A 27,542-nucleotide genomic window follows, 5' to 3' on the forward strand; every position below is an offset into this window, starting at 1 on the left:
CATTGAGCTGCCTGGGAATTTGGCAGTGTGACACATGGGAGATGGGAGGGTACCTCACTTGGACGGCCTTCTGATAGTTTACATTTCTGTTTCGACAAAAACCACGCCACCTGATAATTAATCCACCAGAGGATTACTGTCATTCTGGCTGCGCTCTGCCCACTGCTGTACCACACACACACACACACACACACACACACACACACACACACACACACACACACACACACACACACACACACACGTACGTGTATTTTTGTCAAGCAAAACTTAATGTACTATGCTTACAACTACGCAGTACTACGCTAACGGGCTGACTACACCATCCGCGACGGGCTGACTACACCACCCGCGTCGCGTGCTTTTCGACCTGGCCCCAAATTAATATAATTGGTTCAGAGTTTGTTTTGATATTTTAACCTGCGTGTCGTAATCGGTTTGGTGTGGGGGGACAAAAGACATTTATGTACGATGGCGCACACGCACAGCCAGTTTGGGTTCCGTGTAAGAGTAATTTACAGTATATACAATATTCTGCCCATATGTACACATTTATTTTAGGTCATAACTGAACCAATTTCTGTAGGATATATATACAATGTTCTGCCCTATATGAACAAATGTATATACAATATTTATAGACATATTTAATGAAAAGAATCAAGCACTACGCTTGCAGCCTTAGCATTATACATATCTGCCCGTATTTATAGCCATACATGAAACACAATGACATACACAGCGTTGTTTCACATTCCTTAATAACAGACTGAGAAATACACAACATTGTTTCAGATATTTTTTAATAACAATCAGGCAATAGGCTATAGCTCAATTCACAGATTCCCCGGGAAACTCAACGTATTGTAGCCTCACACGGATGAAAGAGCTTTCACCATAAAATATAACACTTGCTTTGCACACACACACCACGCACGCACACACGAACACACACCCACTCACGCGCTCACAGACATTCCATCAAATGCCACAACTGGCAAAGAAATGCAGTGACACATTCCTAATTTGTGAAGGCATGCTAGATTCAGGGACAGAGAGTAGGAGAGGAGGGGGGGGGGGGGCACTCAGCAACTCATCTGTTCTTTTATTCCAACAGTTATCTTCTTCATCCAAATCCAGAACTTAGTCATGGAGAGACGGGCTGGGTCAATGATGGTCATGGCCACAGCAGACGGGCCAGAGCGGAGCGGAGCTTTGACTAAACGCTGTGTGATCTCTCAGTCAGAACCGTCGATCGCCCCCGCCACTCGCAGTTACACACACTGTGGTGACAAGTGACAGTGACAGCCATGTCCGCTCCTACTGCGGTGGCCGCACGCCTGGCGGGGGGGAGCGTAGTCACGGCAACAAGATGACGGACAGGGCCTCATCGTGTGTGTGTGTGTGTGTGTGTGTGGTCTTCTGTCTAAGGTGAGCATTTGCATATACAGTATGCACATGCCATGATTATGCACATGGGAGGACATATATTTAGTGGCATGTCCCTCTCTCAATCTTCAGCACCTGTTTACGATTCGTAAACTATGCACTGTTCACTATATTCACATGCTCACTTCGCCATTCACTCCATTCCATAGCTTTGGAAAGGGGGATACCTAGTCAGTTGTACAACTGAAAGCATCCAACTGAAACGTGTCTTCCGCATTTCACCCAACCCCTCTGAATCAATATAATGCCCAAGAAAAGAAAAAACATTCACCTCACATTTACCCCCCCAAAGCTTCCAATAAGTCCTTAGCATTCTCCCATTTCCTCCCTCGTCCCCTTTCGTCACTGTAAATCCTAATACATGACAATCTTCCAGTAATTAAGTGTGTGTTGTTTTACACTTCACCGCCATTCAAATCCTTCCAAGCTGACTCAATCTACTGTAAGCAGATTGCTGGGCAATGTGATATTTAGAAATACACAACAGTGAGGCTATAAATATCAACTTTGGATATATATACTCAACTGAAATCTATTTTCATCATGCATATACTGTATGTGTTTTTGTGAATACACACAATATGCAATTTAAGAGAAACGCATTATATAAATCTATAATCATTCTATTAGTCTTTAAATCTGCTGAGCTTGTTGTGCATGGTATGTGTGTGTGTGTATACATACGTGTGTGAGCGTGTGTGTATGTGTATGTGTATGTGTGTGTGTGTGTGTGTGTGTGTGTGTGTGTGTGTGTGTGTGTGTGTGTGTGTGTGCAAGTGTGAAATGGCTGTCTGGGGGATGAGATGAAACAGAGAGAGCGGAGGAGAGAGAAAAGAGAGTGTGAAGTACAGCCAGCGAGAAAGAGAGAGAGAGATAGTTTGTAGAAGTTCACAGGTATAAATTCTATTTATGCATCATACCAGGGCAAAGTATGTGTGAGCCGAGCGAGGCTATTTACAGCAGGTGAGAATGTGTGCATCGGAGCATATGCTTGTGTCGTGTGCATATCTTACGTGGGTTTGGATGTACGCATCTTCACGTATGTCTATGATTGTTTGCACAGTGTGTGTACTTGTTTGAGAGAGGGGGGTGGGAGGGGGGAGAGAGAAACTTAGTTAACTTGTGGTTTGTACACGTGAGCAAGCAGACAATCTCCTGGTTCCCTGACAGAGTCAGGAAGCCTTCCATATGCTGTTTAATTTCCAGGCTCTTCCCCAATCAGATTAACAGTAACACCAGGGAGGAGAGGAATTAAGTCCCTGAAAACCTATCAACTTCTGCTCAAACCCAAAACCCAGCTCCCTCTGTGTGGATCAGACAGTCAAACACTATGGTGGATAGATAGATAGATAGATAGAGGATAATGGATGGGGAATGATCAGATCCACTGTGTATATAACACGTTGGGGGTTCTTATCAAACACAATGCAAGTCTGATGCAGCTGTCAGTTCTTTGTCAGTTTGATTGAGAGTCATGCCAGCTTCAAGTATGCTTCAGCAAGACAAATATGCACCCCATCGTATTGATGCCTTTGACAGTCATAGCATGTTCTGTATGAGAGAAAAGATCACACAACCACTCAGGTCGACATGACAGACAGAGGTCTAATACAATGTGTTAGACAGCCGAGGGAGACAGCGAGAGAGAGAGAGAGAGAGAGAGAGAGAGTGTACTTGTTGGTGGGGGGTTAGAGGAGGGCGAGGGAGGCGGGATGAGGGGAGGGTGTGGAGCAGGGAGGACGAGAGGGGGGAAGAGGGGGAGTGAAGGGGGGAGAGAGAGAGAGCGAGTGTAATGTTTACTGTTCATTTTCATTGTTTATTTCACTTTTATTTATTATCTATTTCACTTGCTTTGGCAATGTAAACATATGTTTCCCATGCCAATAAAGCCCTTAAATTGAATTGAGCGAGAGAGAGAGATAGAGAGAGAGAGGAGGAGGAGGAAGAGTTGAAGGGAGAACGAGAGAAGGTGAGAGAGAGATAGTGGAAGGAAAGAGATGGAGGCGCATGAAAAAACATGCTTTGAATGAGAGAGAGAGATACACAGAGAGATGATGACCCTGACCGGATATAGAGATAGTAAAAAGTGCCACAAGGCAGAGAATGTTAAGACGGGAAGTCTGACGCCACACGCCTGTTTGATCCGCACACGCGCTCCCCCTCTCCGTCCCCCACGCACACATTAATTGATCCCACTGCAGCAATATCATGGAGACCAGACATATCAAACAGGAGCCCATAGCCTCAACCAATATACAGCTAAAGAGGCCTACCATTTCCATACTACAGAACTTCACACAGTAATTAGGAGGAGAGACTTCTCTCAGTGCGTGGAGTTCAGAGAAGACGTGAAGGAGGCAGGGGGTGGGGGGGGGGGTGAAGGGTGAAGGGAGAAACAAAGGGCCCAGGTCTGTGGGGCTGTGTGTTTTTGGGACCGCTTAAGTGGCTGAGACAGCTAGGGTAAGGCTGAGGCCAGTGTTAGTGGATAACAGAGACAGACAGACAGACAGACATAGATAGGGATAACCATATAGGATTCAAGTGGTGCTCTGCTCCCCCCCAACGCCAGATAATGGAACGAGCCCAGGGTGTTTCCCCTCAGACATGCTAATAGAGAGTAGAGACCAACTCACCTGAGAAGGCAATTTCACCCCAGGCCAGCCAGTGGAAAGTATGGAGCCTCTCACCCCAGCCGGCACTGATAACAGAGGAGAACGTCTGACTGCCCATAGGAAAGTGAATGACTCTCTAACTCCAGGATAGCTATTGGGGAGCCAGGCCCAACACCCCCAGGTATGGGAAACAAACAGACACAGACTATTACAGCAGACTGAATAGAGAGAATCAACTGACCAGTGGAGGTAGGAGAGAAGGGGACGGTCACAGGACTGTGCGTAGCACATTAATTAGCAGTAGAGCTCTGTTATCAAACCACAGCCTAGCTCACTCACTGGCCACCAGGCAGAAACGTGTGCATCGCTGAGTGTGCAGGTCTGTATGACGGTTAATAATGTGCAATTCAATATGCTGTTTGATGATATATAGCAGGGGCTGTTTGATCCTGATAAATAAAGTAATAACAGACAATATATTTTCATCTTCCATCTGTCTGACTCTGACCACATGGTCCTACTCTCCTGTAAGATCAACCTGGTCTCAGAACATTTCGGAATTTTCTGTATGTAAATCCAAGACAATTCATTTAGTATGATATATTAGGCTTGGTATAGTTACATAAGACAAATGGTTACTTAATTTAACACGAAAACTAATGGAAGGCGGCTGGTCGGGGTGGATTGTGAGCGTGTGTGTGTGTGTGTGTGTGTGTGTGTGTGTGTTAGTCTACATGTACTCAATAGGGAGCTGGTCTAGTTCACAGATACTGTTACAAGTGAGGTCAACCGACACACTTCTCATACTTGATTAAAGCCAGCTGTTTTTCCTCATTACTGTGAATCCCCTGGCTTCTGAGAAACCTGCTCACAGTACACACACACACACACACACGCACAAACACACACACAAGCACACCCTCTTTGCCAGACACGCAGCATCTACAGAAGGTTATGGACATCAGGCCACAGGACAAGCACACAGACAGACAGTAATGAAAACACCAAAGGCTGAGCTAATTAAATCACCAACCCTAGCAACAACTCATTCAGGAGTGGTTGTAGCGCGCCTCGGCTGCGCAGCGCATGAATGCCGCGGAAAGATATGAGTGGGCCATGGAGCACACTGTGCGCGATCAACGCACGACTTTAAAGCCTCTCTATTCCCTCGAAGAAGCGCACGAGTTCTCCAACGAACTGTGCTGCCACTCTAAATCCCAGAAATGAGAACGTGAATGACATGGGATTACATGGATAATGCGAGCAGATGGAGCCAGGTCGAACAGGATCTCCACTCAAAAAAGATTAGACTACCACATTCCCAACACATGGCATTCCGGTTCCCCTAGCACAGAGCACAGATTTGTCCAAATTAAACACTGGTGTCTTCTGGAACATTTGAAATCAAGTCAGGTTGGTTATTTGATCAGAAAAATGTTTGATTAATTCCTGAACCACACAACCATTTTAGGATTCATTCAATAATTTCACAACACTCAGCAAGGGAAATTAGAAAATGAGAAATGATGTGGGTTTTATTCACTCCAATGCATGTAAATAGGCCCCCATACTTCACATAGCCTAGAAATGAATGCAGAGTGCGCCGGTTTTACACACACACAGACGCCAAATTCCCTGTGCTCATTGTTATAGACAGGCAACACTGGTTGAATGACCATCTGCATGAACGCAGATATTGTGTAATCCGCCTATCACTTTAGAACAGCTGGGTAAAATATAGCACGTTTTATCTGGCAGCGTGCATGACAAATGAGCAATTGACAAAAGGTGGGTTGTACTGCTGCCTTACAAAGGCAACTGACAAATGTATACATTTCGAAAACCCAACCAACCAAAATATGCACAGCCAATACTGTAGGCCTATGCTACCCTGATCTACAGGTCCCCACTCGAAACCAAAAAGCTCATTTACTGAATTTCCATACAATTTAAAAACTCTAAAATTCTATTTGGAGAACAGCAAAAACTAAAACACAAGCAAAGATTACCCAATCCATTATTACATTGGTTGCTGTAGATTCATTCACGTCAGTCGATCTACAAACCCACAGCCTCTTAGCTATACAATTCACCGCCACACATTAACTCACATTAACTCAGCACCGTGATTAAAACTAAAATTAATATGCACAGAGGGCTCTGTTAGCAGAACATGTATTTTATTAACAAAAGGTAAACAAATACATTTGCTATGCATATACATTCTTTGTTGTTGTTGCAGTTTAACAGCTAATTTCCTGCAATTCTACGCATATTACAGTGTGTGTCAGTTGGAGCTGCTGTGGTCAACACTAGGTTGAACACTCGTAAAAATCTATGGTCAGAAAGGTTTACATACATTGGGCGCAGGATTACCAATGAGAGCGGTGCAGATAAAGGATATTATTGCATTAGAAATGCCATTTTAGCTGTAGCCTGGCTCTCAAAAAGTACACGAATGGAGCCATTTCTGCAGGTGATAATTAACCTACGGTATTGCAAAGCAAAACGGTACTCAGCATCATCTGGATATGTGTGCAACAAAAGTTCAACATTCGCATTCTGCTACCATTTCTGTCAAGCCGTCTTCGCATCTATAAATCCAACGTATGCGCCACACAGAACGCACAGCAACTGCCTCTGCAACGCAATGCTGCAAGGCAAACTCCGCGTTTCATTGGAAATGAATGTACTTCTGGTGTACCAGAAACGCAATTCGATGTCGGTGTGATCGAGGTGTTATGCACCACAAAAAAACGCTTTGAAACTGCCTCTGCAACGCAATCCTAGAAATGAAACGCAGTGTTTCATTGTAAATGAATATACTTCTGTTGTGCCTAAATGCAATAACATTGTCGGTGTGATCGGGTCGTTAGAACCAGTAGCACCCGCACGCCTCCTGTAAATTGAAAACATCTGCATACAGCAAATCGTAGCATAATGTGAAATAATGTACTGTATTAAAAGCTTCACTTGTGCGCGTTACATTTTTCCCATGGTAACTATTTGCAAGGCGCACGTCTCTCCATGCAAAATTAACGCACTCGCGTGGTTTCAACCTATTGGAATCATGAAGGCAAAGCTGATGGTGTTTAATTAAACATGTAACCACAGAAAGTACATTTTAAATCATATTATTGCACTTTAAAGCATGACACTTTTACATAGAGGCTATATGTGCAGTTTAGGTGCTCAGTTCTCCACATCGATTCAGTAGGCTCATTTAGACTAAACCCTGGCCCGTAATTACATTACAGAGCCCCTTAAATTGAAGAGAGAATAAATACACGTATATATAATTACGTTGAAGAGAGAAACAACATTGAAGCTGCAATATAAAATTGTAAACGCACTCTCACCTCTTTTATCCTGAACTTTCACAGTAATCTCCACGAGAGGATCCGTCTCCCGGTCCAGGCGCCGGGTAATAACTATATCTCCGCTGTCCCGACTCACCGTGACCGGTGAGCTGTCCGCACCGGGATCCATCAACTCAAAGCTGGCAGTCTGAAACCTCACCGGGTACAAGTTCATTACAACAGAACCGATACTGGCATCCTCGGAAACATTTAGTAGGATCGGCTCGCTCGACTCTAGCAGGGACCTCGTCTTCCGAGGTTGTCTGCTATTCGGTTTGCCATGGGATGGCGGTGGAACCGCTGGCCATTGCCGGGGATTAATCTCGATGTCAATACTCTGACTGGTCCGTGAGGGCCAGCCGTGGTCCATCGCAAACACGTTAAACTTTATGGGGGCGGTAAGACCCAATATAGAGTCCACAAGCAGTACATCTCCAGTTTTTGGAACCACATAAAAACTGCCATTTTTGGGAAGAGCAAAGTAAATAAGTTCAGCGTTTTTCCCGCTGTCTGTATCCTCAGCGGTCACTTTATACACCACAGACCGCAGAGCAGTGGCGTCGTCTAGACTCATTTTTATATCATCATTGGGGAATGTTGGCTCGTGGTCATTAGTGTCCAAAACGTCCACTTTCACGGATGCAACTTCTGCGACCACATGGTCAGTGGCGGCGCAGCTTTCGCAGCACAGACCCAGGCTGAGCAGGTACTCGGAGCGCTCCTCTCTGTCCAGGACGATCGAGGTTTTCAGAAGTATGTGTCCGCGTTTGTGGTGGGCAAATACCCGGAAATCTTCACTTCCGTCTCCCAAGAGTTTCAGATGCATGCCAGAGTTGGAGCACCATCTCTGCGCGTCAACTCGCTTCACAGGGATGCTGAGACCGTTTACTTTGGATCCCGGCTCGGAGTTCTCGAATACATGTCCATGAAAGAACGGTATCCTTTCCTCTGTCTTATTCCCAAGTACAGATGTCACGAAATAGCATATTAAAATAGTCAAAATCATGACTGGTGTCAGTTGTACCACACTGAGTGGTGTTATGCTGTCACTCTAGGACCATCAATCATTTCGAAAAACATATATTTTATGTCCTCTAAAACTTCAGATTAATTCTAATATAAAAGTATTACTAATTCACAAAAATGCTGTTCGTTGTCGTTTGATTCATTGCTCTAGCTCTCGCCGCTGAACTTTCGTTGTCTCCTCTTCTCCACTCCAGCAGCAGTCTGCGTACCTAGCCCTCAGGATAATGCAGCTCAAGTGCGCGCCTCCGCTTAGTGTTTCTGACAGCACTAGCAGCCTCTGGTACTGGACAGCGCCGCGCTCGAGGGGGCGTGGCCTACAGTGACTCCTCAGGGAAGCCCACGTCATGTGATGCATGTCTATCAGTTTTTTTATTCCAACACAAAGTAAGTCTTCTTTCTGATTTCCACTCCGTGTCCAATAGCAATGGCATGATAGGCTACTGTATGTTTTTAACTATCATGTTCACTCAGTAACCTAGATTTGTCATTGATAATTGAGGAACACATCATGACAAATATTAAAACTGAATCAATCTTTCTAGTAAAGAAAGATTATTTAAACATGTTTAGAGTAACATAGCTTTTATATTTTATCCAGTTTACAGGACATTCAATATTTTATCCTTGCCATATAAATTATATAAAAGAGGCTCACACACACCAGCAGTACAGATACTAGGCCTAGATTCATTTGTAAGAATAGATTTGTCCACCCACGTACACCCTAGCCACTCAGTTAAGCTCAGTCAAACAGGAGGGGAAAAAAACTATGTACACATGTTCAGTCAACAGTAACACAAATTGAAATGAGCATATTCTTATCACAAACTTGAAACTTCCTTCTTTATACACATAGAATGGGTTCTGAGGGGACACCTTTCAGGCGGTTTGGGTAACGCAAGTATATATTCTCTTCTAGTGATGCCCTCTGGTTTCCGATTTACGGCCTCAAGCTGTTGAATTTTGATGTCTCTCCTTCTAGCATGTAGCCAGAGGCGATCGCTCTCTGGTGTTCCACAACCAAATTTCAATCAGAGGTTTATCTGACTTATTTTTATTTATTTAACCTTTATTTAACTAGGCAAGTCAGTTAAGAACAAATTCTTGTAGGTTAACTGTCTTGTTCAGGGGCAGAACGACAGATTCTTACCTTGTCAGCTCAGGGATTCGATCTAGCAACCTTTCTGTTACTGGCCCAACGCGCTAACCACTAGGCTACCTGCCACCCCATTTACCAGCACGCTGGAATAATATTAACCATCCCAAGATCCACACCATGTTAAACAATGAGCATGTCAAACTGAATCGAGAGAGAGAGTGGCAATACCGGAGGAGGCCAAGGGATGGAGGAGGAGAATACATCGCTGATTATTCTGATATTTTTTCTAATACCACCTACCACAGGAGAGTGTCGGGTAGAGAGCTTGACAGGCTGATAAAAAACCCCAGGGAGAAACACTTACAATGCAGCGTTGAAGAAATGCCAATTTCACTTCTTTGCAAACACAATCTAGGATCCAACAGGTTGTAAATTGGCTCTGTGTTACTAGGATGTTTCAGTTTCCCAGCAAAGAGGCACCAATGCATGAAGACCCAGAGGACTGCCTAGCCCACAGCTTCCATCCAGCTAAACAAACACAGCCCGTAGTTAACTAGTTAGTTATTAATGTCATGCAGCCCCTCTCTCCTCAGCTCTAACATGCAACCACAGAGGTGAGAAGGAATCAGATATCGCTACCAAAGTGGAGGAGAGCCTACACTGTAAAAAATAAAAATAAAAATGCTGTTAATTTATGGTAAAAGTCTGGCAGCACGGGTGCCAGAAATAGACTAAAACTACAGACTAAAAATGTATGCAAATAATCTGTATAAAAACAGTGATTTACTTTCAATCAAATAAAGTATATTACTGCAATTTTACAACATTAACTCAAAAAAAATTTCCTGGAATCCCCGTTTTTTTTTGCTGACATTAGTTGTGAAAGTAAAGAATTGGCCAGCTAAAAGGCCTAAAAAACTCCTTAAATAGGGGGTGCTATTTGCACTTTGTAATAATTTCGTTTCCAAATTAAACTGCCTCGTACTCAATTCTTGCTCGTACAATATGCATATTATTATTACTATTGGATAGAAAACACTCTAGTTTCTAAAACCGTTTGAATTATATCTGTGAGTGAAACAGAACTCGAGTTAGAGCATTTTTCCTATGAGGATGTGAGAATGCAGAAATCTGCTTGCTGTTCTGAGATCTGTTTATAAATCTGCCTGTCTTCTATTGGTTGAGATGCACTGCATACGTCTTCCCCTGGGTGTCAGCGAATAGTGAGAGTTGAAATGGGGTTGCTAGGCAGAACTGGGAGGTTATAAAACACCTCGGAACAAAGTGTCCGGCCATTTTTCTCTTCGCTCTGACGCATGGAGGACATTTGGCTGTTTCTCTAGAACGCTCCGGTTATAGGCCTTAGATATTTCCGGTCATGTTTTTATTCGTTATAGGTGTTAAAGACATCATAAGGTAGTTAATTTAAACCGACTTATAGCAGTTTATATCAGTTTATTGCGATTTTCTGGTATTACTGTGTCACGCGCTACCACGAGTTGGGCACCTCTCCGGTACATAGCTAGCGTTTAGCTGCTAAATCTACAGGAGAAGAGGACATCTTTCAACCAAAAGACGATTGTTCTGGAGAAAGGACACCTTGCCCAAGATTCTGATGGAAGCTCGTCAAATAGTAAGAAGTCTTTATGCTGTTAATTCGTATTTATGTTGAGAAATGTTAAACAATAATTCCGCCATGAATTTCGGTGCGTCTCGCTTTAGCGCACGCTGTATGCTTGAAGTAACGTTAATTTTAAAAATGTAACCCAGCGATTGCATTAAGAACTAATTTGTCTTTCAATTGCTGTCCAACCTGTATTTTTTAGTCAAGTTTTGGAATAGTTACTGATTAGAATAGGTGCCTCTTCAAAGATTTCTCCTGACATTTTCTGGGCAGCTTTGCTACTTTTCTCATTGTATAACCACGATTTGTGCCGCTAAATATGCACATTTTCGAACAAACTCTATATGCATTGTGTAATATGATGTTATAGGACTGTCATCTGAAGAATTCTGAGAAGGTTAGTGAAAAAATTAATATATTTTGGTGGTTTATACGTTATCGCTATTTTTGCCTTGAATCAATGCTGTTGTGATGTTTGCTATTGTGGTAAGCTAATATAACGCTATATTGTGTTTCGCTGTAAAACACTTCGAAAATCTGAAATATTGGCTGGATTCACAAGATCTGTGTCTTTCATCTGCTGTACGCTGTGTATTTTTAAGAAATGTTTTATGATGAGTAATTAGCTAATTCACGTTGCTCTCTGTAGTTATTCTAGTCGCTTTGGTGAGAGTTGTGATGGTGGCTGCAATGGTAAACTATGATTTATACCTGAAATATGCACATTTTTCTAACAAAACATATGCTATACAATAAATATGTTATCAGACTGTCATCTGATGAAGTTGTTTCTTGGTTAGTGACTATTTATATCTTTATTTGGTCGAATTTGTGATAGCTACTGATGGAGTAAAAAAATGGTGGAGTAAAAAAGTGGTGTCTTTTGCTAACGTGGTTAGCTAATAGATTTACATATTGTGTCTTCCCTGTAAAACATTTTAAAAATCAGAAATGATGGCTGGATTCACAAGATGTGTATCTTTCATCTGGTGTCTTGGACTTGTGATTTAATGATATTTAGATGCTAGTATTTACTTGTGACGCTATGCTAGGCTATGCTAGTCAGCTTTTTTACTGATGGGGGTGCTCCCGGATCCGGGTTTGGGAGGAATTAGAGGTTAATTGATGACAAAATATGATGACAAAAGAACACAGATTATAAGCATAATATTACAAAAAACTTCAAATTTTAATAACTGGTATCAGTTGTGAAAATAGAGAATTAGACAGCATAAACCCAGAAATGACTCCTGAATTGATGCCAAAGTTACAAAAACACAGATAATTGTCATAATATTACAAAAAAAAACACTTGATCTAAATGGCATCAGTTGTGAAACAAGAGAGTTGTTACGCGAAAAACAGACATTACTCCTTAAATTGATGCCAAAATATAGCCAGAACACATAATTGTCATTACAGTATATCACAAAAAACTGCTCTCAATTCAACTGGTGTCAGTTGTGAAAATAGAGAATTTGTCAGCTAAAAAACAGACACAACTCCTTAATTGATGACAAAATAAAGCTAGAAAACAGATTAATATCATAATATTACAAGAACCTACCTAGAAGGTCAGCATCCCGGAGTCGCCTCCTCACTGTTGAAGTTGAGACTAGTGTTTTGCGGGTACTATTTAATGAAGCTGCCAGTTGAGGACGTGAGGCATCTGTTTCTCAAACTAGACACTCTAATGTACTTGTCCTCTTGCTCAGTTGTGCACCGGGGCCTCCCACTCCTCTTTCTATTCTGGTTAGAGCCAGTTTGCGCTGTTCTGTGAAGGGAGTAGTACACAGCGTTGTACGAGATCTTCAGTTTCTTGGCAATTTCTCGCATGGAATAGCCTTAATTTCTCAGAACAAGAATGGACTGACGAATTTCAGAATAAAGTTCTTTGTTTCTGGCCATTTTGAGCCTGTAGTTAAACCACAAATGCTGATGCTCCAGATACTCAGCTAGTCTAAAGAAAGCCAGATTTATTGCTTCTTTATTCCGAACAACAGTTTTGAGCTGTGCTAACATAATTATTCAGTATAGACAAAAAAAGACAATAATTTGTGTGTTATTAATTTAAGCAGACTGTTTGTCTGTTGTAACTTAGATGAAGATCAGATCTAATTTTATGACCAATTTATGCAGAAATCCAAATAATTCCAAAGGGCTCACATACTTTTTCTTGCCACTGTAGGTTTGCAGAAGTTGGTGATTATTGGCAAGCGTTTGACACACATTTTTGAAATGTTGCACTCTCTGGACACATCTTTTGAAATATTAATGTTTACTTTCAAACCTCATTGTCCACAGCCTTATATGTGGGCCAAACTTTAGTATCAAAGCAGGATAGTGGATCAGATATTGGTGCTTTGGGTTCAGTTTGTGAGAAGGAAACAGCTCTTTTCTTGTCTGTAGATACTCAGGAATCAGAACAATGAGCAAAGTAACTTGAGCCACAGAAATGGAGGGTGCACATTCATTCCAAGTAGGATTGTTAGTTGCCATACCCGATCTTCTATATTAGTAATCTTTTTGCCTATTATCACAGGGAGGAGCCTCAAAAGAGACCCGTTTTCTGTTGCCTGGCCACCTAGTTTAATTCCCTTTTCACCAACTTCTGAGGATGTGGAATTCGCATCAGATCCTTGATAGCTATACTGCCTTATCCTGCAGTTAAGCTCTGAGTAAGTAATGCATTTCTTTACTTTAACAAAGTACATGATATAAATGGCTAGGTCATGTACCAGTATCCCCTTAAACAAATCATGACCAATGCATGGTGGGAGGCCTGGCTGACAGAATTGAAAGTGCTTGAGGGAATTAAATACAGAGTCAAATTTTAACCCTCTGGATTCTGTCTCATTACCATTACTGCCTCGTTGTAATTTTGTACTGTTGTGGCAGCAGCAGGTTCATCAAAAACAAACAGTTTACCTCTAGTTGCAAGGCAGTATCGACAGCAGTAGTTGGAGGTACTAAAATCCTCTGTGAATCCTCCTATGTTGTGAGACCCCAAATGACCATCAGTAATGCAAAAGACTGCTGCCTTTACAGCATGTCCAGATATCTCCAACCCATTTGTTTCTAAATCTGAGATCCGACAGCATTGTAGAAAAAAGCTTGTCAAGGCCAAAATATTTAAAGTCTCTCATTACACAATAACATGAGCTGTAAATTATCAATAGTGGAGCGATAAAATGGATCAAAGTTTGCGGGCATAAAGTAGACCCCCACAATCTTATGTTTCGTTTTTTGCTGATCCAAGAGGGTTAACAACCTCAAAAGCATCTTGATACAATACAAGCTTTAGAGTTACACCTGAGTCCATAAATACTGCATTAGACTTAAACACAGATCCGTCACAAACATAATTTAACACATTTGCAGAAGTACATGTAGTGTCCTTTATTGTCTTTGTACACTCCTGAACAAACAACTGAATCGTTAAGCATAGCTTTCATTGCCTCTGTTATATAGATACACTGAGCATATCGTTCCTCTCGGTTTTCATCTGTACCTAAACTTATAGCTTGAGGATGCACATAGGAAAAGTTCCTCTGGAAATACTGCCTTCTCAAATATTCTGTTGATAAAGTAAAGCTACAGGATGCATGCAAATCTGTGTCCTTCAAGGTCTTTAAAATACCTTCAATTTCAGACTCTGTCAAGTTCGTATTAGACTGAAGGGCAACCTTGAGTTGATCTTGAGTGTACTGATGACTAAGTCCATTAAGACTATTAATCTCATCAACAATCATTTGTATCGTAGAGGGAATTAGATACTTAGCCTGTAATTGAATGTAAAACATACAAAGATGTTTTTATATACAGACATAACAGCCGAGTTCAGTATATCCTCTAGCCCTTCATAAATAAGATCTACACCGAACAGACTTTCAGCATCTTCATGAGAACTCACCGAATGAACCGAATAATTGGTAGCTGTAGCATACCTATGCTGCCTTGAAATGTAAAGGTAAAAGAGGATCTTAATGTAAAGGCCACAGTCTGAATGGGCATTTGACCTTTTCTCTTTTTGAAACACGTGACCTTCGATGAGCAAGACGATCCTTCAGATCAAGGCATTGTTGCTGACAATGACGATTTTCACACGTAAATCAAATCAAATGTATTTATATAGCCCTTCGTACATCAGCTGATATCTCAAAGTGCTGTACAGAAACCCAGCCTAAAACCCCAAACAGCAAGCAATGCAGGTGTAGAAGCATGGTGGCTAGGAAAAACTCCCTAGAAAATGGCCCTTGCATTGTGTCACATTGTGATACAGCAGACTCTCTACGATGACGACGACACATGACTTTTAAAAGCATTATGTTTTGTAAACTGAGATTTGCAGCTAACCATTCAGCATACATATTGGCCATTTGCTTCATGTCGGTGTAATGACTGATGATCCACATAACCTCTTAATGTTTTAACAGTGAGGCTGTCATGTTCGTTGAAAGGATCGGACCAAGGCGCAGCGTGCGTAGAGTCCCACATTCTTTAATAGTGAAACTTACAACAAAGAATCTAACAAACGTGCAGTATTGCAGTGCACAAGGCACATACAACAAGATCCCACAACACAAACGAGGAAAATGGCTACCTAAATATGATCCCCAATCAGAGACAACGATAAACAGCTGTCTCTGATTGGGAACCATATCAGGCCAACAGACATACAAAAAACCCTAGACATACAAAACCCCCTAGACATACAAAAACTAGCGTACCCACCCTAGTCACACCCTGACCTAAACAAAATATATAGAAAAACAGAGATATCTAAGGTCAGGGCGTGACAGTACCGCCCCCCAAAAGTGCGGACTCTCGGCCGCAAACCTGAACCTATAGGGGAGGGTCCGGGTGGGCATCTACCCTTGGACGCAGCACCGGAGGCTCCGGACCGCCGACCATCGCTGGAGGCTTCGTCACTGGAGGTTCCGGACCGTAGGCCGTCACTGGAGGTTCCGGACCGTAGGCCGTCTCAGGAGGTTCCGGACCGTAGGCCGTCTCAGGAGGTTCCGGACCGTAGGCCGTCGCCGGAGGTTCCGGACTGGGAACTGTCGCCGGAAGCTCCGGACTGGGAACTGTCGCCGGAAGCTCCGGACTGGGAACTGTCGCCGGAAGCTCCGGACTGGGAACTGTCGCCGGAAGCTCCGGACTGGGAACTGTCGCCGGAAGCTCCGGACTGGGAACTGTCGCCGGAAGCTCTGGACTGTGGAGGCGCACTGGAAGCCTGATGCATTGGACCGGTACAGGTGGCACCGGGCTGATAACACGCACCTCAGGGCGAGTGCAGAGAGGAGGCACAGGACGTACTGGACTGTGGAGGCACACTGGAGACCTGATGCGTGGGACCGGTACAGGTGGCACCGGGCTGATAACACGCACCTCAGGGCGAGCGCAAAGAGGAGGCACAGGACGTACTGGACTGTGGAGGCGTACTGGAGGTATAGAGCGCAGAGCTGGCACCACCCTTCCTGACTGGATGCTCACTCCAGCCCGGCAAGTGCGGGAAGCTAGCACAGGACGCACTGGGCTATGAATGCGCACTGGAGACCTGATGCGTGGGACCAGTACAGGTGACACCGGGCTGATGACACGCACCTCAGCACGCCGGCTCTGCAGCGCTCTCAATGCTAGCACCTCCCTCCGGAATCTTGCGTCGAACTCCTCATCCGACTCCCTGACTGGCTCTGGTTCGCTCCTCGCGACTGCTCCATGTGGCCCCCCCGCCCCCCCCCCCAAAAAAAATTATTGGGGTTGCCTCTCGTGCTTGCTCCGTTGAGCTATCTCCTCATATCGTTGCCGTTCCACTTTCGCTGCCTCTATCTCCTCTTTAGGTCGGCGATACTCCCCGGCCTGCGTCCAGGGTCCTTTTCCCTCCAGGATCTCCTCCCAAGTACACTCCTCCTGTACACGCTACTTGGTCCATTTTTGGTGGGATCTTCTGTGACACTCATTGAAAGGATCGGACCAAGGCGCAGCGTGCGTAGAGTTCCACATTCTTTAATAGTGAAACTTACAATAAAACGACAAAGAATCTAACAAACGTGCAGTATTGCAGTGCACATGGCAACTATAAACAACGATAAACAGCTGTCTCTGATTGGGAACCACATCAGGCCAACATAGACATACAAAAACTAGCGTACCCACCCTAGTCACACCCTGACCTAAACAAAATATATAGAAAACAGAGATATCTAAGGTCAGGGCGTGACAGAGGCCACAGGGACAACATGCCAATTATTTGGAAAGACCTGACATGTTCCCAATTTCTCTGTATTTAACTTAACTGTAACAAAGAAAAAAAAAAGTAGCTTGTAGATTTTAATCTAGGTTCCAATTAACTGCTGAAGTATCTTTCTGATTTGCTTGATTACAATGACAATGGACTTCAAAAGGGACAACAGTGATTATTTCTTTGTACTTCCATGCTAAGCTATTCAGTTTGATAAACTAAGCTTAGCTATGAATCTTACTTCAGTTTAAGGATTGCAGGGAATTTCCTCAATTCCAATTCAAGGAACTGTTGAAGTAGAAAGAGAGAAAAACATATGTTATCAGGCGGGATTGGCTTACAGCAAACTACCTAGCTAGCAAGATTAGCGCTCGCTAGCTAGCAAGTTAGTGCGCTAGCTAGGTTATGAAATGCAGCTAGCAATCTAGCTAAATAGCTGAATGTCAATGCTTCAAAATTCAGAATGAATAAAATGTTAACCGTCTACATATGTTACAAAAAACGTTTGCTTATCTTAGCTGGCTTGCTGCTAGCTAGCCAAGGTCTGGTTGGTAGCTAGCTCAGGTAGGATTAGCAAGCTATGTTGCTAATGCATGTGAACAGCCAACCACAAACTCCAAGATATTAGCTAGCAAATACAACAAAGTTAATGAGCTGCACATCTGGCAGTTTCGTCAACTATTTAAACTTTATGTTAAACAATTAAGCAAACGTTTGGTGTTAATGCTCACCTTGGTATGATAGCTATCCGCTCTCCTATCAATGCATGTGCCAAGCGGCTGCCTGTTGCATTCAATTGGCGCCAGTTGTGTTCGAGGGCGTTTGAATGACGCCTCCAACGTGTTTCTGATTCGTTGTCAAATGGTTTCTAATGGAAATGGCAAAACGCAATGTGAAATATTGACTCGTCTTTAATTACACTAACCTTTTTAATAGTTCGGAGGAGTGATGTAGAGGATGGTGACTTTGAAATAGAGGAGGAAGTGTCTGATATGGAAGAGAATGTTGGATCATAATGAATCATACTCTGATGAGGACGAAATTGCTGAAGTGGTGATATTAAAAGTAAAAAAATGTCAATATAGCATAGTCTTCTACCTGAGAGTCAAGATAGAATGCAGTTAATGTTTGTAATGTAGTGATCAACAATCACAAACGACGGCATTCTTTTTTACATTCTCTTGCATAGTCCTATACTGTTTATAAACACCAGAACGTTTTTTACTATAATTATCTGCATTTAGAACGGAAAACTAAAGTAAATATCCTTAAAACAATGGTGTAACGATCTTCGTCTGGAGAAAGAGAGGAGGACCAAAGCACAGCGTGTTAAGTGTTCATGATGAAACTTTAACAGAACAAACTGAACACTGAAATAAAAAACAATAAATTGAACGAACGAAAACCGAAACAGTTCCGTGTGGAACACTGTCAAGTTGTCTAGGTGTTATAATTATTTCAGCTCTGCCCAAACTTGAAAACGGCTTGCTCAACACGTGAAGGATGCAAAGGAACAACTCAATTCCTTTCCAGTGTTTTATTATGGTTTTGATGCCATTTGTTGAATATGTTGAAACAGTTGATTTGTTGAATAGAGTACTTGAATGACAGAGGAATAAGGAATAGGGAATAGGTCGATAACCTTAAACAGAGAATAAACATGCATTATTTTACACAATAAACAATGCATGACACAGCAACAAAGCATGGCTTTGAATAAAGTAAACGTTTAAACAATTTAATCTAGCACTTCAAGCCATTACTTCTGCAGTCAGCAAATATCCACAAAAAAGAAGTCACCACTCCTACCAGAGTTAAACATGTAAATTGTGCTAAGCACTGGATGCAACATAATAAATAATTCCAAACATTACATACCAGTTGCGTCTTTAGGGTTGAACAATGAGCTGTTTGTATGTTGAGGACCCAAGCAAAGCTAAGCCCAAACATTTTATACCCATGCTTATCTGCCAGGTGCGCATGTAAAAGTAGTCCCTCCAGAAATCCTGGCTCAATTTTTTAGTTCCACCTGTGTTTTTGGGTTATCTGCCCTCTTGAGGCCTGGAGTTCTTTAAAGGAAGAGCTGCCATTGTGCTCATGTTTTGAGTGTTCTGTTTTTTGACGCAACACCTCCCACTTGACCTCCTGGTTCTTGAACCGAAGGAGGTCACACGAACCTCGATATTGGGGCAGGTTCTTCCTTCTTCAACAGGAAGTAAAACAATGATGCGTCTGACATCCCTATGAAGAACTGTAGCAGGTATTTTAGTTGAGAGTTTCTTTGACTTCTCTTGAGCAGGCTTCACAGTTGGAACTGGGTAGCTGGGAAAAGTTCTGACATGCACATCTCTGACGATGCCCTTCTTGTCAATGTTGACACTGATGACTCTGGCTAGTTTGTAGTGACCCCTCCAGGCATTTTGGTCAGCCAGCCAGACAACATCTCCAACAGCCACATTCCTATGTGTTGTGTGCCATTTACTCCTCACGAATAGATTGGGCCCAGCTAACTGACTCCACTTCCTCCAGAACCGGTCAACTTATGTTTGGATAGCTTTCAATCTTTTGTATGGGTAGCTTTCAAAATCAAAGCATCCAAGATCTCCTCTGGGTCCAATCCGTCCAAGCAGAAGGGAATTTGGGCTGATGTATTCTATGCAGTCCTCCCGGCTTTGAGTTCTTGCATCTATGGGCCTCTCATTGGCAAGGTTAGCAGCCGTGTAGAGAAATGTTTGAAACTCACTCCATGTGAAGAGTCCTTCTCCTCCCAGGTTGTGCAAAGCCCGCTTCACAGTACGAACAGCTGCTTCTGCAGCTCCATTTGTGAGGGGAGTCTGCTGGGTGGATTTTCCAGCTCCATTCTGTCCCATGCTTGGAAGCTTCATTTTCAAGCTCAGATTTACTTAGTTGATCCAAGAAGAGGTAGAGTTCTTTGAGGGCAGGTCTGGCACCCACAAAGTTCTTTCCAGGATCTGACCACAATTTCTTTGGGTGCCATCTCAGTGCCGTGAATCTTTGGTAAGCCAGTAGGAAGCCTTCAGTCGACTGGTCACTGACAACATCTGTGTGTATAGCTTTGGATACCATGCAACAGAAGACAATACCCCACACCTTGAGCTTGGTTTTTCTTTTTCACCTCGTCCTTGACTTCATACGGTCCAAATAAGTCCACTGTTGTGTACTCAAATGGTCTGGCTGGTGTTATCCGCTCGGATGGAAGGTCACTCATGATCTGTTGGCACTTTCTGGCCCTGGCCTTTCTGCAAACCACACAGTTGTCAACTCTCTTTTTAGCCAGCTTCCGGCCTTTTATCACCCAGGCTTTCTTCCTCATCCGGAGGAGTGTGCCTGCTATTTCTTCATGGTTTGCACCATGGGCCTCTTGAGCTAGGAGAGTGGACATCCATGCCTCATATGGTAGAATTGGTACGGCAGTTTCGTCCTCATCAAAGATCTGGAACCTTCCTCCAAACTAAGAGCCCAGTCTCTTTATCTCTGTAAACAGCGAGTCTGTTGAGAGTGGTGTCTTGAAAGGTTATACCTTCTTGAGCTGCAAGGAACAAGTCTCTTAGTGCATCTTCACACTCCCCGACAGTGAGTACAGCTTGTTTGGCTCTGGACCTCCAGTTTGTTGAAAGAGCGTCCTCCCACTTTGGTTTATCTGAGGCTGAATTCTTGGTCAACATTTCTTTCCATCTCGTTGCGGCTCTCCAAACCCAGGCAATGACTCGGATCAGCCTGGTCAGACTGCTGAATTTCCTGATGTCAATCAGTTTGGTTACCGCAGAGCCGGCTGGTGATCTTTGGATCCGAGTCTTGGGTTCATCTGGGTTATTTTGCTGTGCATCACTTTGGTTTCTCTTGACCTGCGCTCTGATCAGTGCTGCCGAGAAAGCTTTCCTTCGAAGTTTGTTCATGCCTTCCTTGGCATTCGCGGCGATTTCTTTGGCTGACTTATGTGGCCACTCTTTTACAGGTTGCCTCAGGAATGCTGGTCCATCCTGCCACATGGAATCTTCCTGGAGGTCTCCTGGGGCTGCCCCTCTTGTTATGATGTCAGCACTGTTCAGGCCTCCTGGGATCCACCACCAGTCTTCTACGGATGTGGATTTCTGGATCTCTCCAACTCTATTCGCAAAGAAAGTTTGATATCCATAGCTGTCTCTCTGGATTGCTCCCAACACAGTTTGACTGTCCAGTAGATGGAGCCATCGTTCAATTTCTATTCGACTGTGCTTTTCAACGTACTTTCGAAGTCGTGCTGCATAGACAGCACCGCAGATTTCAGCTTTTACTGGTTCTCCCTTTTGGTCCAATGGTGTGAGCTTTGCTTTGGATTCAACCAGTCTGACTTTGATGCCTTGCTGGGTCTCCCATCTTAAGTACACTACGGCTCCATAGCTCTTGTCACTCCATCAGAGAATGTTATTCCCCAAGGTTTTCCAATCCAGTTGACTGGTGTGAGGCTTCTGTGAAAGGTGATTTGGCCAAGACGTGTGTATTCCTCAAAGAATTGGATGGCTTCTTCCCTCAAATTTTCAGACAAAGGTTTGTCCCAAGTGTCTCGGGTCAGAGTTTTGCCTCCAGCTTCCTGAAACGCCTTTCTGACAAGAATGGCGCCCTTTTGTTTGGCAGGTGTGACAAGGCCTATTGGGTCATACAGGCTAGCTACCTGGCTCAGCAGTTCTCTTCTCGTCAGTGGGTTTGGAGTTTTCCCTCTCACCTCTTCATCAAGGAGATTTTGGCCGACTCTCATTTTCCCTTTCCTCTTTGAGAAATTGATTGAAGTCATGAGGTACAGTTTATCCTCCTCAACAAGGTATCCAACTCCAAGGGCTTTATTGTCTCCTTCCCTCATTTGGTTTGGGAGAATGAGTGCTGTGCTTGACTGCGCTCCTTGTTCTCCTGGTACAATCTCCTGCCTCCCACTTTGATCTGACCGGACCCAGGGCTTGAGGACGAAGCCGCCTGCCTTCAGGATCTCTTCAACCCTTTTGGTGTTCTGGTCCAGCTTTTGCAAGTCATTATGGGAAGTCAGGATGTCATCGACATAGGTATCCTCTTCAAGGATCCTACGTTCCTCCTCCAGGTGAGCAAACATGGGCAGTTTGTCTCTCTCATAGCCAATTGCGCAATGCACCCTGCTGGTCGATCGTCAATGTTGACTCTGGTGATCGCATACTTTGCAATCTCTTCCTCCTCAGTGTCTCTCCAGAGAAATCTGTGGAGGTGCATTACCAGGTCTTCCAACCACACAGAATTGTACATTTTCTTAATGTCGCCGAGGGCAGCATGGACGCCTCTCCTGAACCTGAGTAGTACTGCTCGGATGGGATTGAGGACATCAGGCCCTTTCAGCAGAAGGTCATTCATGCTGACCCCTCTAAACTTCTGGCTGCTGTTCTATACCAGTCGCACAGGTGTTGTGAGAGAGTGCGGGTTTGCCGCCACCAAGTGGCTGACATACCATACTGGCCCCTTCCAGCTGGCAATGAGCTCTTTGGTGAGTTTCTTCACTGCTCTTCTCTCCACCATTTCATGGAGTTGAGCTGTGTATGCTATTCTCCACTCTGGCTCTTTTTTGAGTTGCTTTTCTGTTCTCAAGAAGGTGGCTTCCACCCCACTCCTGTTGTCAGGAAGGGAACTTGGATCTTGAATCCAGGGGTATTTTGTGTCCCAGTGGGGTTCATCACTGTGAGCATCTGCTTTGATGTAGGTGAGGCCTTTCCTTATGATCTCCACCTCTCTTTCCTCACTCAGAGTCATTTCCTTGCCTCCTGGTTGACAGTTGCCGCACCGGCATCCTCCACACTTTGGGTCGCAAGCTGCTCCAATGCTGTCCCATTTCCACCAATCCAAGAACTCTCTGCGAGAAACTGTGCCTTTGGTTTCAGCTGTGAACAGCTTAGCTATCTCTTGATACTTGACAGCGGTTGCTCTCATGGATCGAGCAAAGTGTGTTTCAGACCTGTGTGCGGCTATATCCACTTCTTCAAACAGATCTGGATGTGCTCCACCAACAGTGTTTCCTAGCGGGCCTTCCCACAAGACAAGGTCTCCAATCACCTTCACTCTTTGCGGAGCAAGTCTTCCTTTGCGGTGGCTTATCAGTAGCTCAATACTCTCCGGTCTACTCAGATCTCCTAGATTGACTTCTGGGAAGAACTTCTTGAGTTGCTCAGGTTTGATGACTCTGTGGATGCTGGCAATTTCATTCAAACCATAGCAGATAAGCTCATGAGCTCTTTCCGTGCCTATGGGCGTTTTGACCCTCACTCTGAGGAGATATCTTCTGGTTCTAACCTTCATGGCCATTCCTCCGACTCCATGAACGACTAAAGTGATGTTTTCACTTCGAAGATTTAATCTTCTGGCAGCTCTGTGAGTGATGTAGTTTGTGTCCGATGCCAAGTCGATCAGGGTTCCATTTTTTTGTCCTGCATTGGCAGTTACCTTGAGCAGCATTAGAATAACTGACAATTCTTCTACTGCACTTGACTCAGTCACTCCCAGCTGATTCTTTTCGACACAGTTTGTTTTCGCAGTGATGTTGGTGAATGCTTTCTTGAATTTCTCTGCCATCTCTGGGGAGAGCTTAGATACAAATTCCTCCTGCTCCTCTGTAAGCGTATACCTTCTCACATTGGATTGTCTTCTGTCTGAGTCACTCCTCTTGAAATCTCCCTTCAGACAAAGAAAGAAATGATGGTCTTTCTTACAGTCTCTTTTCCTGCACAGGTAAGTGTCTTTGCATTCATCATCTTCTCCATGACAGACCAAGCACCTCTTGCAGGCCCCCAGCTTTTCTACAGCATCCAACTTTTCCACAGGCTTCAGTTCTTTGAAACGCTTGCAAAAGAAGATCTTTTCTCTATGCTTTTCATCTCCACAGACAACACAGCCGCCTTTCCTTGTGGAACGTGTGGATGCATATTTCCTCTCCACACAAGCATATTTCTTTTCTGGCTTTTCACTCACTCCCAGCTGCTCTAATTTTTCAAGAATTTCCTCCTGTGTTTTCAGGAATTTAAGAAGGTTTTCAAAGTGATTGTCCGGCGTGACATTATTCCTCGGGTTAACCATGAAGACAAGCCAATCTCGCTTGATGTTGTCAGGTAACTTGCCTTCTATGGATTTGATCACTAGAGGGTTGTTGATGGCTCCTGTGCCTCCAAGCTCTGTGAGATCATCCAGTGCCTTCTCTATAGTTTGGATCATGTCGATAACTTTCCTTGGCTGATTTGCTCTTAAAGCAGGAATTTTCTCCAGATCCTCAATTATCTCCAAGGCAATTGTAGACTTGTTTCCATACCTGTTCTCAAGCACCCTGAACATGTCCTCAGCAGTATTGTAAGAAGACAAACGGAGGTCTCTGCACATTCTCTCATCTACACTGTCAAGGAGTTGGATCTTTACTTCGACTGAGCCTGTTGGCTCCCCCTGCTTCTGTAGACTCTCCCAGTCTCTCCTCCATCGATGGAAATTCCTTTTATACCCACTGAACCTGGGTAAACAGGTTGGTTTTATTCTCAGTGTCGGCTGTGGAGCTGGCACGGGCATCTGCGGCACTCTCCCTCTGTCTTTATCCTCTTCTGCAATTCTTTGCGCTGTGAGAAATCCTGCCCTCCTTGCTTCAAGGTTGTTTCTGAATGCTTTCAGATCCTTTACTCTGGCTTCCAGCTGTTCTTTTTCTGCTACTGGAATCCACATCTCCCACTCTGCTAGGCTTGTGATTGCATCTTGGACTTGTGCCTTCGCACCATCCCACCGTAGCTCGAAGCCATCTCTATTTACAGCAATAACAGGTATTTGAGCAACTCCATCACAGGCGGTCTCAGCTTCTTTGATTGCAGACTTCACCTCGTCCTCCCCGTCTCTAGGCCATAGGTTGGACTGGATCATCCCCCTAACCTCATCCAATCGTACTTCGCATTCTTGGAATGTCTTCTCAAGTTCAGTCTGCTGCTGTTTGCTCAGGTCAGCTTCTTCAGCCTCATCAGTTTCAGCTTCAGTGTCTGCAGAAGTCCAGCCCTGTATTCATCATTTGTCTCACTGACCTTCCTTGCCTCCGACGTGAGCTTCTTGAACTCCTCTCGCAGTTCGCTCTTAGTCATGTGTTTTGCACCTCTGCCAAGGAAGTTTGCGTGCTTGGTAAAAGCACTCTTAGCCAAAGTTCTTTCTTGCTTCAGCTCCTTCACTATTTTCCCAAGAGTTTCCTCCGCCATTTTGAGATGTAAGCCAATCCTCTCTGCGACGACAGCTTTCCTGACTTCAGGCCGTTAATCCTTTTGTCTTCACTGCCACGGTGGTTATCAACTGTCAAGTTGTCTAGGTGTTATAATTATTTCAGCTCTGCCCAAACTTGAAAACGGCTTGCTCAACACGTGAAGGATGCAAAGGGACAACTCAATTCCTTTCCAGTGTTTTATTATGGTTTTGATGCCATTTGTTGAATATGTTGAAACAGTTGATTTGTTGAATAGAGTACTTGAATGACAGAGGAATAAGGAATAGGGAATAGGAATAGGTTGATAACCTTAAACAGAGAATAAACATGCATTATTTTACACAATAAACAATGCATGACACAGCAACAAAGCATGGCTTTGAATAAAGTAAACGTTTAAACAATTTAATCTAGCACTTCAAGACATTACTTCTGCAGTCAGCAAATATCCACAAAAAAGAAGTCACCACTCCTACCAGAGTTAAACATGTAAATTGTGCTAAGCACTGGATGCAACATAATAAATAATTCCAAACATTACATACCAGTTGCGTCTTTAGGGTTGAACAATGAGCTGTTTGTATGTTGAGGACCCAAGCAAAGCTAAGCCCAAACATTTTATACCCATGCTTATCTGCCAGGTGCGCATGTAAAAGTAGTCCCTCCAGAAATCCTGGCTCAATTTTTTAGTTCCACCGGTGTTTTTGGGTTATCTGCCCTCTTGAGGCCTGGAGTTCTTTAAAGGAAGAGCTGCCATTGTGCTCATGTTTTGGGTGTTCTGTTTTTTGACGCAACAAACACACAGACACGGAAGACAACCACCCACGAAACCCAGGTGAAAAAAGTCTACCTAAGTATGATTCTCAATCAGAGACAACTAACGACACCTGCCTCTGATTGAGAATCATACCATGCCAAACGAAAAAACCAACATAGAAACACAAACATAGATAACCCACCCAACTCACGCCCTGACCATACTAAAACAAAGAAATAACAAAAGAACTAAGGTCAGAACGTGACAGTACCCCCCCCCCCCCCCCCCCCCCCCCCCAAGGTGCGGACTCCGGCCGCAAAACCTGAACCTATAGGGGAGGGTCTGGGTGGGCATCTGTCCGCGGTGGCGGCTCTGGCGTTGGATGTGGACCCCACTCCACCATAGTCTTAGTCCGCTTCAGTTGTGTCTTTAGAGCGGCGACCCTCGCCGCCGACCTAGGACTGGCAACCCTCCTACTAAAGGGCCCCACTGGACTGAGGAGCGCCTCTGGACTGGGGGCAGCTCCGGACCGAGGGGCAGCTTCGGACCAAGGGGCAGCTCCTGACCGAGGGGCAGCTCCGGACCGAGGGGCAGCTCCGGACCGAGGGGCAGCTCCGGACCGAGGGGCAGCTCCGGACTGAAGGGTAGCTCCGGACCGGCTCTGGCAGCTCCTGACTGGCGGGCGGCTCCTGACTGGCGGGCGGCTCTGGCGGCTCCTGACTGGCAGGCGGCTCTGGCGGCTCCTGACTGGCGGGCGGCTCTGGCGGCTCCTGACTGGCGGGCGGCTCTGGCGGCTCCTGACTGGCGGGCGGCTCTGGCGGCTCCTGACAGACGGGTGGCTCTGGCGGCTCAGGACAGACGGGCGGCTCTGCCGGCTCAGGACAGACGGGCGGCTCTGGCGGCTCAGGACAGACGGGCGGCTCTGGCGGCTCAGGACAGACGGGCGGCTCAGGCGGCGCTGGACAGACGGGCGGCTCAGGCGGCGCTGGACAGACGGGCGGCTCAGGCGGCGCTGGACAGACGGGCGGCTCAGGCGGCGCTGGACAGACGGGCGGCTCAGGCGGCGCTGGACAGACGGGAGACTCAGGCGCCGCTGGACAGACGGGAGACTCTGGCGGCGCTGGACAGACGGGAGACTCTGGCGG

At 44.6% G+C, this 27,542-nt stretch overlaps 1 protein-coding gene across 1 annotated transcript in view; it reads right to left on the minus strand.

The window, feature by feature from the left end:
• Window positions 1–22,514, minus strand: part of LOC120052524 (neural-cadherin-like) — a 189,751-nt gene extending 167,237 nt beyond the window's left edge. Inside the window, exons 1-2 of the mRNA XM_038999491.1 lie at window positions 22,326–22,514; window positions 7,421–8,372 (exon numbers count right to left, since the gene is read on the minus strand). Coding sequence (XP_038855419.1) covers window positions 7,421–8,372; window positions 22,326–22,514 — 1,141 coding nt within the window. The remainder of the gene's footprint in view (window positions 1–7,420; window positions 8,373–22,325) is intronic.
• Window positions 22,515–27,542: the final 5,028 nt, after the last annotated feature.

Source organism: Salvelinus namaycush, chromosome 1 (genome assembly GCF_016432855.1).
Source record: "Salvelinus namaycush isolate Seneca chromosome 1, SaNama_1.0, whole genome shotgun sequence".
Classification (NCBI taxonomy): domain Eukaryota; kingdom Metazoa; phylum Chordata; class Actinopteri; order Salmoniformes; family Salmonidae; genus Salvelinus; species Salvelinus namaycush.